The 12,833-nt window shown below is 43.2% G+C and overlaps 1 protein-coding gene across 1 annotated transcript in view; it reads left to right on the top strand.

Moving 5' to 3' along the window:
- The window catches only part of Ryr3 (ryanodine receptor 3), a 571,876-nt gene that overhangs the window by 366,185 nt on the left and 192,858 nt on the right, over window positions 1-12,833 (top strand). The window contains exons 29-33 of the mRNA XM_026787730.1: window positions 2,079-2,287; window positions 3,942-4,117; window positions 5,344-5,380; window positions 6,747-6,910; window positions 9,494-9,659. Of these exons, the coding sequence (XP_026643531.1) occupies window positions 2,079-2,287; window positions 3,942-4,117; window positions 5,344-5,380; window positions 6,747-6,910; window positions 9,494-9,659 (752 nt within the window). The remainder of the gene's footprint in view (window positions 1-2,078; window positions 2,288-3,941; window positions 4,118-5,343; window positions 5,381-6,746; window positions 6,911-9,493; window positions 9,660-12,833) is intronic.

Consider the following 12,833-nt stretch of genomic DNA (forward strand, 5'->3'; position numbering starts at 1 on the left):
CACCTGCCTCTGCCTCCCGAGTGCTGGGATTACAGGCTTGTGCCACCACCGCCCGGCTTGTGCATATATTCTTATTACACACCCCAAACAACCCTCTTTTCTCTCCCTCCCATCTTGTCAGTGACTTCACATCCCTCAGAGTTCTTTGCCCAGGTTCTGGACTTTTGGTTTGATTTTTGTGGCCCATTTTATTTAACTAGGGCTATCTGTGTGACCATTAGATTGGAACTACCATTGGAACTCATGGGATCGCCAATAAGGACACAAGTAAGGCTTTAACTACCGCTGCTACTGAATCTATCAAGAGCAAATAGTTATTAGTGAGGGGTAAAGCCCCTTAAGTCTCACCTCCATCCGTGCCTGACTGTTGATAGGCCTATTCTTATGCAAACTTTGTGTAGACATCCACACTACCAATGAGTTTATAATTACAGTGTTTTGTTGAAGGGAGGTCACTTGTTCGTTCCCGACTGCTCAGCCCTGAAATAATCACACAGAAACTGTATTAATTAAATCACTGCTTGGCCCATTAGTTCTAGCTTTTTGTTGGCTAACTCTTACATATTAATTTAACCCATTTCTAGTAATCTGTGTATTGCCATGTTGCTGTGACTTACCAGCTAAAGTTCCCAGCATCTGTCTCTGGAGACTCCTTGGCTTCTCTCTGACTCCATCCTTCTTTCTCTCAGCATTCAGCCTAGCTTTCCCTGCCTACCTAAGTTCTGCCCTGCTATAGGTCCAAAGCAGTTTCTTTATTCATTAATGGTAATCACAGCATAGAGAGGGGACTCCCACATCTGTTTTTTTCCTAGAGGACGGCATGTCACAGCCCTACTCGTTGACTTCTGGCTCTTACATTTTTTCCACTGATACTTCTAGAATGGTTTTGGAGGGAATGGTATAAATGATGAACGTCTTCTTTCATGCTGAGCACTCCACACTTTGAGCATTCACCAACATTCGGTGGACAGAGAGACTTCTCTGTTGAAGCATGAGTAAAACTTTTCTCCATGGGAATAAACACAAATATTTAGAAGGCAGCTAGACACTATATCAATGCTGAAGAACAACACCGAATTACCCCACTTGGACATAAAAGCTGCTCTTCCATGGGCCAAGTATTTTTAACCACGTTTACATTCCCAAGGATTCCCTCCAATGGGGTAGGCCTCAAATTCAATGGTAAAACAGTTATTTAGCCCCATCAGAGTAGAATCAATACTGTCATTTTTTAACTAATTCCAGTGTGTGTACCAAAGATCTAAAATTATTATTAAAAGAAATTGACATATTTGTTCTCTCACATTGTTGATCATTTTCTTGTTTGTTTGTTTTTTATTGTTTTGCTTTAGGTCTATTTTGTTTTCAGTTGTGTTTTTATTTTCTAAAGCAGGATCTTACTGTATAGTCTGACCTAGCCTCAAACTCCCTGTGTAAATATACTGGTCTAAATCATTGGATCCTCCTGCCTCGGCTCCCAATGACTAGGATTACAGGTGTGCCCTGCCAGACACCATATCTTTGTTGTTGTTACACAATTTGTGTCTACTTATTTTACATGTATGGATATTTTGCCTGCATGAATTTTGTGAACCATTCGCATATCCTGTGTGGGCAGAGCCTGGAAGAGAGCTTTGGATCACCTGGCACTGGGATGGTTGTAAACTGCCACGTAGGTGCCGGCAATCAAACCTGGGTCCTCTGAAAGATAATCCAGTACTCTGAACTGTTCAACCATCTCTCTAGGCCCTAAGATCAGTTTTAAATGAGGCATAAATAATAGATTTCACTTGTTTCGTATTTGTTTTACTCTTCCATCTTGAGAATATTCTTAGCTACATGACTTTTTTTCCACAAATCAGTTTGAACAAAATCCACTTTTCTCTCCCATATACTAAGGGCAGTATTGTGTCCAGGCAGCTTCCTGTTATTGATTTTGTGTGCTAAAAAGACAGACAAAGGCTGTTTTCCATTTTGACTCATGGAACTCCCAATCCAAGCAGGAAGTACAACTGCAGCTTCTCCACAGCTCCCCTCAATGGTATCTCTGCACTAAAGCCACAATCTCTATTCTACAGGGTTTGTGCCCATTTGCTCTCTGGGGCTGTCACAGATTGGCCGCATGAATCTTGGGACAGATGCCAGTACCTTCAAATTTTATACCATGTGTGGCCTCCAGGAGGGCTTTGAGCCTTTCGCGGTAAATATGAACCGAGATGTGGCAGTGTGGTTCAGCAAGCGCCTCCCAACATTCGTGAATGTGCCCAAGGATCATCCTCACATAGAGGTAACATTACACCATGGGTGGTCCCTGCAGGGCAAGTAGACCAAGGCACTAAGTTCTCACAAAGTCTCCCATCAAAGAAAATGGTTACCTAAGTCCCTACCCTAGCTGCCTACCAACCACTGCCTGGGGTCTTCATAGCTACAGTTGCATCCCCTTAACTTACAATATCTCACAAGAAACAACAACATTGTACATGATTTTGCAGACTGCTTCTTAGACTGACACACCAGATTATTTGCCAATATTCCTACAATGACATTATCATGGTACTTTAGTGTGCGGACACTTTCAATATTATTTTCCTCCCAAAGTTTAACATTCCTACTTGACATTCATGTAATAAACATGTGTGTCCCTCCATGCTCATAACTTATCTTTATGGCCTTGTTTACACTAGTGCTGTTACTAGCATTATAAGCTGCAGTGTGAAACTTTATTATGGTACTTCCACCTTTAAGAAGAGCAAAGAACTAAATATTATAAGAAGCCAAGTTTGGGTTCTAGATCTGTTTTGATGAGACCCACCATAATGTTCCTCTGATGGACATAGAAAAAAGAATGCTTCCAAATGGACCAGCTCCATTGCAGTGTTACTTGGGTTCAAGCCAGTGGTTTGCTCCAACCTGACTCTAAGCCCCCCACCTCTCCTCTAGAAGGTCTGAACCTGGCAAGCAGCTGCTCTTAATGCTCCTCCCCTGTTAACCCCCATGTTCTGTGGTAGATTGTATTTCTCCGGTTGTGGGATAGCCATTATTTTAGAAGTGCAGTTCTAAATCCTGGATGTCTCACAATCTCTGGCAAACTGATAGATCTTAGACTTGGGAAAAATAGGATGTGTGATAGAAGGCACTTGTAATTTTAGTGCTGGGGAGGCAGAGACGGGAAGATCCCTGGAGCTTTCTGGCCAGCCAGCCCAGCCTAGTTCCTAAGCTCCGGGATAAGGAGAGAATCTGTCTCTCAAGGCAGATTTATTATTATTATTATTATTATTATTATTATTATTATTATTATTATTATTATTATTATTATTATTATTAACCTCCACACACAGGTGCGTATATGTTCTTGTGCTTACACACACACGTGTGCCCACATGAATACACACACATACACCTATGAAGAATGTAATTAATATTGCTGGTTACCACTCTATAGAACCTGTGCTCCAAAGCCATGAATTGTTTCAGGATCTAGAGAAGGCTCAAGGCACATAAATTCTAAGGCTAGGACTCAAGCACAGATAGAAACCTGAGAGGTGAAAGTATCCTCTGAGGAGCTTCTGTGGCTCTTCCTGAGTTTGGGACTTTCTGGTCCCTTTCTGTAAAATGTTCTCATGATACCCTCTGACTATGGAAATCTTTCCTCAATATATACCTTCTAATTTAAAAGATCAGCATTATGTGGCCATCATACTATATCATCCAATATTTGTTCTCCATCCTTGGTCTTGCAGTGAACCTTTGGGTGTGTTTTACAATACTAATTTCTCCAGCCAAGAGCAGAGCCCAAGTTTCTCAACAGACAAAGCCCACATCATGAATAGCACAGTTTGCAGAATATCTTACTCTATGTTAGGTTGGTGAGAGACAGAGGGATAGGGTCAAGGTCACACCCTCCTATATGACAGGTTAAGGACTCATGCTGATGTTCCCAGGTTGTGAGGATTGATGGCACCATGGACAGCCCTCCGTGCCTCAAGGTGACCCACAAGACATTCGGCACGCAGAACAGCAATGCCAACATGATCTACTGCCGCCTGAGCATGCCCGTCGAATGTCACTCCTCTTTCAGCCACAGCCCTTGTCTAGACAGTGAAGCCTTCCAGAAGAGGTGAGGGGGTGGGACAGTCCTGTAACTCTCAGAGGTACCAACTCTACCTGCTCTTAGGTTGACGTTTTGCTTGCTTTAAGAAGTGAGTTTATGGTGGCCTCGCTGCTTTCAGCTAGGTAAAGAAATGAGCATGTGGAGGGCTCGGGGGATAGGTCTGTCTGTAAAGTGTTTGCTGACAGCGTAAAGACCTGTGCTGGGTCTCCATAGCCATGCTTGCTTGCTTGCTTGCTTGCTTGCTTGCTTGCTTGCTTGCTTTTAAGAAAGATATGGTGGCATATACCTGTACTCCAAGTTCTAAAGGGGCAGAAACAGGAAGATCTCATGTGCTCACTGGCCAGGAAACCTCTCAAAAAACAAAGTAGATGGAGGCTGAGGAACAGCCCCTGAGGTTGATCTCTGGCCTTCATGCTCATGTACATACATGTGCATCCATGCATCCATGTGCCCCTGCATGCGTGCACACATTTGTACCTGTACACATGCACACACAAAGAAATGGCTCTATGTGTGTGCATGTGAGTAAGTTCCTGCAAGGCCATTTTTGTGTGGAACTGCCTTGCAAAATTAAGAAGCCCATGCAGCTAAACAGAATAGCCCATGCAGCTAAACATCTGGAGAGGATGTTTCTGCTCTCCTTTGAATCTCTGAGCTTGGACTTCTTTGCGTTCATAATTCTCATGGTTTGGGAGCAGAAAGACTGCTTATGTTTGAAATGAGAAATTTCAGAAGGCCAATTGCCACCTTTGCATAGCTATGGACATTTTCCAACCTTGCCTCGTTGTGCCTCTCGAGTTATGTGATTTCTTCCTTCCTGATAAGGCATGAATTCTCTGCTGGCTTTCTGTCCTTTGATGTCTATTTTTAATCATTGGTGTCCGATGATTTGTCCAAATCTCTTGTAGCAGTTCGCTCTCCACCAGGGTTTTGAATAAGCACAACTGCTTGAGGGAGCATGGCAACCCATTCTCTACCCATGTTATTACAGCACCCCATCCTTTTCCACATTAACTTACAACCTGCAGCAGGGGAATGCTGGAAGTCACAGTGCTGCCTGTAGCTGCAGCTTACAAATGAGCAACTCCCAAGACCAGTTGCAGTCACTTGTGTATAGAAAACAGCCAGTTTCCTAAGCCTGCCTTGATCGTTAAAGGTAGATCAATTGCCTGTCAGAACTGTGGGGTTCTCTGTTCAACCGGATGACTAAAATGTGCATTACCTCCCCCTAGGAAACAGATGCAAGAAATACTCTCTCAAACAACAACAGTAAGTAAATGTGCTCAATTATGGCTTTAATTATTTGATTTGCTCTCCCTGGTAATATGCCCCACACAGCAAAGATTTGTCTAGAGATCTTCTTTAATTGTCAATTACTCTGTCTCCTAATATAACATTTGGACCCTTCCAAAACATTTCTATGGTGTTTGTCGAATAAGGGAAAGAAAGCAGAGCTCAACCCGGAGCTCCTAATTGGGCATCATGTGTCCTTCTTGCCCGTTTGCCCCCAAGGACCCATCATTGCCTTTCTGATTGAAAGAAACATGAGTTGGAAGAGTCCCAATTAAATCCTTTTGTTTGCTCTTTTGTGTCAACTTCTATGAGTTGGTTCCCTACTGTCTCTGTTCAGTGCCAGGAGCAATCTTGAAAGCAATCAAAGAAGGGGCAGGAAGGCATCCCGGAGGAGAGAAACTACTTCAGGTTCCTTTCCGCAGCGACAGTAGTCAGGAAAAATGCCTCCTAGTTTCCTTCTTCCTCAATGCCCCCTCAGCAGCTGGTGTCCATGGGAAAAATACATGCCGCCCCTTCTGTAAAGTTCCCCTTGAGTTCATAAAGTAAACATCATCAAAACCAAGATGCTTGCTGCAGCAAATCATAACCCTGCTATGTCTGAGCACTACGGTCCAGCAATTATGCACAGTCCCATTTAATTTCCATTTATTTGACTTAATCATAACCCCTTTGAGATATGTGATATTGTGCACAGAGAAGACAAAAGACTTACCCAAGTTCACAGAATAATAATCAGTTGTGCCAAAGATTCAAGCCTAGCTTTCTCTAACTATGCTTCCTTTTTTTTTCTTTTTCTTTCTTTTTGTTTTCTGGTCTCAGTCAAGAAAAGTTAAAGTTGGCACAGTACAATAAGTATACCTGCTCATTGTCATAAAGAAAGGAATGAAGTAGTCGCCTTCCCTGGTGCATAGCAATTAATACGAGAAGGTGATAAGCCTCACAGATTGTACGATCCTCTTTGGGAACTTTGTCCTCACCATTGCCTATAAAGGCACACAGAGAGAGTTGGTGGCTGGGATACAGCCATTTTCTTTTTCAGCTCTTTTCTCAAGATTTCACATAAACAAAAGCCTCGTTCTGAGTCTAGAGTGTAGCGTTGTATACCTTCTCAACAGTGTGTTGCCTTAGCCAGGCATGGTGACACAGGCTAAGAAAGGAGGGGTACAACAAGTTCAAGACCAGCTTGAGCTACAAAGTGAGATCCAGCTCAGGAAAAGGAAAAGAAACATTCCGTGTGTACTTCTTCATAAAAATGAGCCAAGTGAGCTACTGAATGGTTTTGTCTGTCAGCTCTCCTCCCAGACACAGACACCCCTCACACATCCTGTTATTCCCTCCACAGCAATGCTACTACGCTATCCGCATTTTTGCTGGGCAGGATCCATCGTGTGTCTGGGTTGGATGGGTGACTCCGGACTACCATTTGTACAGTGAAAAGTTTGACCTGAATAAAAACTGTACCGTGACTGTCACTCTGGGAGATGAAAGAGGCCGGGTCCATGAAAGGTAAGGAGGGGGTGCTCCCAGGAGGCTCCTTCCTCCCTGGAGTAGCCACCTACACATCATCCCTCACCCCAGGTAGAGAAAGCATCCCAGCCTGTCTTAAAAGGCAAACAAGTACTTAACTGTTTTTAAATCATTAAGGAAACTGGGATCCTCATGACAGTGGAAAGGGAGTGTTTGGAGAAACAGGTTCGTTTCATCACATATATAAATCACAACCCAGTGACGGGAGATAAAGGTAGACCGTTGTGACCAGAGAGCCCTCTCTCATTCGCTCCATGATTTTGAGGCAGGCCTCTGTTTCTACAACATCAGAAAGCGCCTGCATACCTGAGAGAAGCTAGTTTGATGGGAATTGACAGATGAACAGTAACGCACATCAACTGACAAATCAGAAGCCCTCATCGCAAGAGCTGATGCACCTGAAAGCATAAAGAATGCAAAGGGGAAATGTAAAACCCGTGAATAACAACTAAGGAGTAGGCATTAGGACTAGTTGGGGAAACTATGCTGTAGGCCCACCCAGGTCCTCCAGTGTCCACTGACACTGCTCTCAGGGAAAACCAATGCCTGGGTGTATCCAAACATGACCTTAAAACAATGTCTTCTCATCTGTCTATTTTCTATCCTTTGGGTTTGGAACATCTTTTCCAATGTGAGGCCATGTTCCAAGGTGTAGTAGGTTATTCTCAGGTACGTCTTCACACCCTACCAAGTCAGGGTTCCTTTTCAGTCAGTGCTTTCTGTCTATAGGAAATCTCAGGTGAGTCTTGTCACCTTCATGACAGACCCTGTGGGCAGATGGTGAAAAGCACAGGCTCTGAACTCAAGCTCGATACTTAGTCTCTTCCTATCCATGCAATTTTGAACCTTGATTTCCATATATATATATATATAAAATGAGAATAATCATTCAAATCCCAGAGTTCTGTAAGAAGTAAATGAGTTAATTAGTAAAAGAATATTTAAGACAGGGCCTTGCCTCCAGTACTTGATAAATATCAAGTATTATTGTCAGCAGTTAAGGCAAGGTCTGGTGCATTGTGGTGATCAATAATTCTTCGTTCTTTGTCTGACATAATAAGCAATAAAAACAGAATTGAGGTTTACATGTTTCGGGGCATTTTAAATTTGGTATCTTTAAAATATACACAAAGCCTGCCACTTCACAATACACAGCTCAATACATCAGTAATTGAATTCTGTAATTTAAAAAGCAGTGATAACATGGCTTGATTCGAGCTTTATAGAAATCAGCTACCCATGGCTATAACTGGAAGACACAGTTTGTAGAGGTCTCTGCACTCATTCTGAGAAAGCAGCCTCATTGTTGCCCCCAAATAAGAGAAAATGAAAGGGGATTTCCACTCACAGGAGAAAGTGGCAGACTTCTAGAAATAGAAGAAAACAGAATTTCTTAATCCAGCCTGGATTTTCCAAAGAATGGTTCAGAGAGGTAAACAGCCTTCAGGATGTAGGATTCAAGGATCTGTCCTGAATACGTGGTCTGGGTTCCTTCCCACTGCTGAGAGCCACAATGGGAACCCATGCCAAGCCACATCTGATTGGCCTCAATGTGCTCAAAGGGGTTTCCCTAACACCAAGTAGAGAATCAATTGTCCTTTAACCTAATAAAGGCCACATCACATCACTTCAAAAGCCCAGGTCCTTCAGCTGTTGCACCCCAGGTGAGCTGACAGGGAGGCAGAGCTGACCCGTTCTTGCCACCAGCCATTGTGAGAGGCTCTGAGGATCACATCTCACATAGCCTATCTTCTGCAAAGCTCTCCCTGGGTATGCAATTCTGCAATTAAGAAATGAGAGCTGGGGGTGTAGAACCCCTCCTTACTCTGCATAGGAGCCTGGGTTTTTTTTTTTTTTCCTGTCACCACAAAAGTGAAAATGATAAAGAGCTTGGTTTGGGAGCCTTTAAAAGTTTTTGGTCACCATTGTTTGCTTTTAAAAGTAATGGTCACATAGAGTTCTGCGCTCTGAAAACTGGTGCACAGCTAGCGAGAGAAAAACCTACACGGTTATTTAGGCTATTTAGTAGTGTAACTTGCGGACTTCTAGAGTAAGAAAGTGCAGTGTAGTGGTCAAGGAGCTAGGAGACCATTGGAGACAAGCGGTCTGTCTGGAACCCAGTTGCCAGTCAAAGAAATATGGACCAAGTTTTCAAGCACTTGATGAGCTGTGGTCATGGATATCGGAGAGGGATAGTGAACCCAGGTTACTGCTTCTGCTTCTCATACCAAATTCCTCTATAGATGTGCCTAACGTTAGTCTCCTCTCTGTGGCTTGATTTTCTGTCCCTATGGGAGTCTTACCCTCCTTGGTATCAAAAGATCAGATTGCTAATGAGTTGGGAAATAATGATCCTCCATATTGCCCCATCACCCCACACAGCAGTTCATGCCTGAGTAAATTTAGTTGACAATGAATGGTTTCATTCAAGAAAACAGTTGTGTAGGGATAATGATAAACATTCATAGAGAGGGTTTGCAGGCAATTTACAAGAGAATTGTGATTAGAAACCAGAATATAGGAATTATATTCTGTAACTCCTCCCTTTTCTCTGCTTTTCAGTGTGAAACGCAGCAACTGCTACATGGTCTGGGGTGGGGACATTGTTGCTAGTTCCCAAAGATCAAGTCGAAGCAATGTAGACCTAGAGATTGGCTGCCTTGTAGATCTGGCAATGGGCATGTTGTCCTTTTCAGCTAATGGGAAGGAACTCGGTACCTGCTACCAGGTAGGTGTGGCTTCTGGGGCTGAGCTGTGGCTTTGGGCTTTGTTTGGGCTTTGGGCTTTGGGCCTGGGCTAGTAATATTTTTCATTTTCTTCAGCCTTTATCATCCTCCCCCAACCAGCTGGTGAGTCCATGTGGAATACTGGTCATTAGATTAGGAAATAAACAAGAACAGAGTGATTGTATTTTATACAGAGAAAAGTATGTGTATTTATTGGGTGATTTTTATATACTGGTCATCCTTCAAGAGGAAACAGCAGCTTCTCTTTATTGAGCACTGAAAGATCATTCATTTATTCCAAAAATATTTCTCTGCTGTTTTTACTCTGTTTGTACTAGATATAATGGGAGATTTAAAAGGTGAACAGAAACAGTCACTTTAAAACACTATTTACTCAAAATAAAAACCTACTGAGAATTCAAGAACAATGGCAATGGGTTTCTGATCCTACGCACGTACTGGCTTTGTGAGAGCCTAGGCAGTTTGGATGCTCAACTTACTAGACCTGGATGGAGATGGGGGTTCCTTGGACTTCCCACAGGACAGGGAACCCTGATTGCTCTTCGGGCTGAGGGGCGGGGGACTTAAATGGGGGAGGGGGAGGGAAATGGGAGGCGGTGGCGGGGAAGAGACAGAAATCTTTAATAAATAAATAAATTAAAAAAATAAAACACTATTTACTCAAAATAAAAACCTATAGAAACTGATGTATTCCCTTTACAGAGAGGTTATACTCCCAATTGTACCTAAGGTGATCCCTTAAAATGTATTTTTTCAAGTCACGTGTTTTCTTATTTCATAAACTGTAAACTTCAATAGAACTCCCCAGGAAAGCCTTCAGTTTTCACCTACCATTTGCCACGAATTCAGAAGTCTTCTTTTTTATAGCTATGTGAACATTGCAAAACATCATGTATTCTCTTTTTTCTTGAATTTTATTAATATCTAGTCTACTAAAATCTGGAAAATACTTCAAGGGGAAAAAAACCTGTCTAACCGAGCATTTCTCAAGTTACTGAAACAAGGAAACTGTTTGTCGATCTTTCCTGGTAGTACTTTGTGAGCCTAGGGCCCCACAGAGCCCACAATAGGACATTCTATACTAGCAATCTCAACACTCCTTAAGCACAGGACAGTGAGTCCCATGTATGTGTAGGTAAAGTTTGCTCAAGAAGTTAGAGAAGACCTTTCTCCCATGAAGAACAAGCAGCAGAGCCTCATTAGGGAAAAACCTTGGTTTTGTGGGAATGAAAAGGGCAGTAACCTAGAGAGGCACAATGGATCAGCAGATGGAATAACAGTGGGCTTGATGAGTGGTAACAAGGGCTCCATTTGGAGAGGGAGGGAGATATAGACAGGAAATGGGGAACTAGGGGAGGGCTCATGATGAGAGTGATGTGCAGTAATGAAGGAAGCTAAACATGGTCTTCTAGTGTCAGCAATTTAAATAACCACAGAAGATATGCAATACCCTGTTATTACATAATAGATTTTTAAAAATGATTCTTTGGTCAGCCCCAGGTCACAGGTTTTAAATTGAAAGACCCATAAGCAGCCAGCTCTCTTGCCTCTGCTTGGGGATATGGACCAAGGTGGATAGCAGACAGAATAGTCATTCCAGCCCTGACAGATTCACTAATCAAAAATGACGGGTAGACCAAACTTTGTCTACCTGTCAGGAGCAGCTCGCTGACAGGGACGCTGTTTACCTGTCTCTCCAGCGGTTCCTCCGGTGAATGGCACACTCAGAACCTCCTCCTATGAGGAGTACAGTCAACACTTGGCAAGCTTGCCTGACAGCTGGAGGGCCCAGTCATTTCCAGAAAGCAGCATTTGTAAAATCAGGCTCTGAGGAAGAGAGCAAAGTACCCTTCTAATACTTCCTGGCTTCATCAGGCCAAATGCTTCCCTCAGCCCAAATCCCTTGAGAAGCCTTTATATACATTACTACTGTCCTTCAGAATCCATTAGTGTTTTCCCATTACCTTCTGAAATGGGTTGAACTGAAGGGTCCCTCTTGAGCTGCAGAGAGTTCTGGAACACCTAATAACTTTTGTGACCAGTTGGACTTTGGAGATCTGCAAACACTAGCAAATTAAAAGCAAGACAAGGTGGCATTTGCGATAGAAGTGACTTGCCTGTCTCAGAAGAGTTGATGAGGCTAACTAACAAGACGCTACAACCAAGAGAAGGATGCTGCAGCTGCTTCATCACATCCTGCACAGTGATTCCTAGGTAGCATCAGGCTGGATCATTATGCTCTTTGAGCAGGGTGGGAACATACCCCCCTAGAGCATCTTCCTTATTTTGTACATTTAAAGTCTTCAGCTGCTGCTCAGTGTCCTAGTCCTAATGAACTTTGCTGGGTGGGATAGTGGCAGGGTTCTTCTGCTAGGGCAGGCTCCTATTCTACTATCCCCTTCTAATCTCCATGAGACAGAAGCATGCCCAGCTATGTGTCTGGTCCCTAGCAGCTGGAACATTATTATTCCGCAGCTGTAGTCATGTTCATTTTTCAATTATCTCAAGAGGAATGGGACAGCAATATTTATACACTGGCCCTCAATTCAGAATGGACCAAAATAATGAGAGACAGATTCCCTTAAACAGTGTTTCCAGGCCTCCCATTAAATGGTGTATGCAATCTGAAAACCTTTCTCTCTCCCACTTAATAAAATCAGTAGAAAGTGAGAACTAAAATAGACACTCAAGCGTCAGTCATGAGGAACTGTCCCACAGCAGTACAAAGGCAGAGCCAGTTGTGAGATTCAGATTTAGGAGGGAGGCTAGCTGGAGATTTGGGCTAGTTTCTAGGGCCTGACCTTCACACATGATTAGAAATGGAGCATGTATGAGCACAAGGACAAATAGATCAGTCGGTGATTTAAGAAGAACCTTAGCTGCAAAAATGAAGGGAGTCCACGACAGCTCGAGTCCAGGTTCTGCTCATTGCACGGGAGCACCCTCTCCAGTTGGAGAGTCCTCCCAGGGCAGGGCCCAGCTCCGTGCTCACTGTCCACGGAGCAGCAGCTGGTACCTCATGAGCACTCACTGATATTTTGTGTCGTCAGGCTAGCTGACTTGGCTGGGGAAACACTTGTATCTACTTTGCTGACTAACAAATTGCCATAAAATTAGCAGCTGAAAATGACCTACGTTCATTACATTGTAGATGA

This window comes from Microtus ochrogaster, assembly GCF_000317375.1.
Source record: "Microtus ochrogaster isolate Prairie Vole_2 chromosome 14 unlocalized genomic scaffold, MicOch1.0 chr14_random_1, whole genome shotgun sequence".
Classification (NCBI taxonomy): Eukaryota; Metazoa; Chordata; class Mammalia; order Rodentia; family Cricetidae; genus Microtus; species Microtus ochrogaster.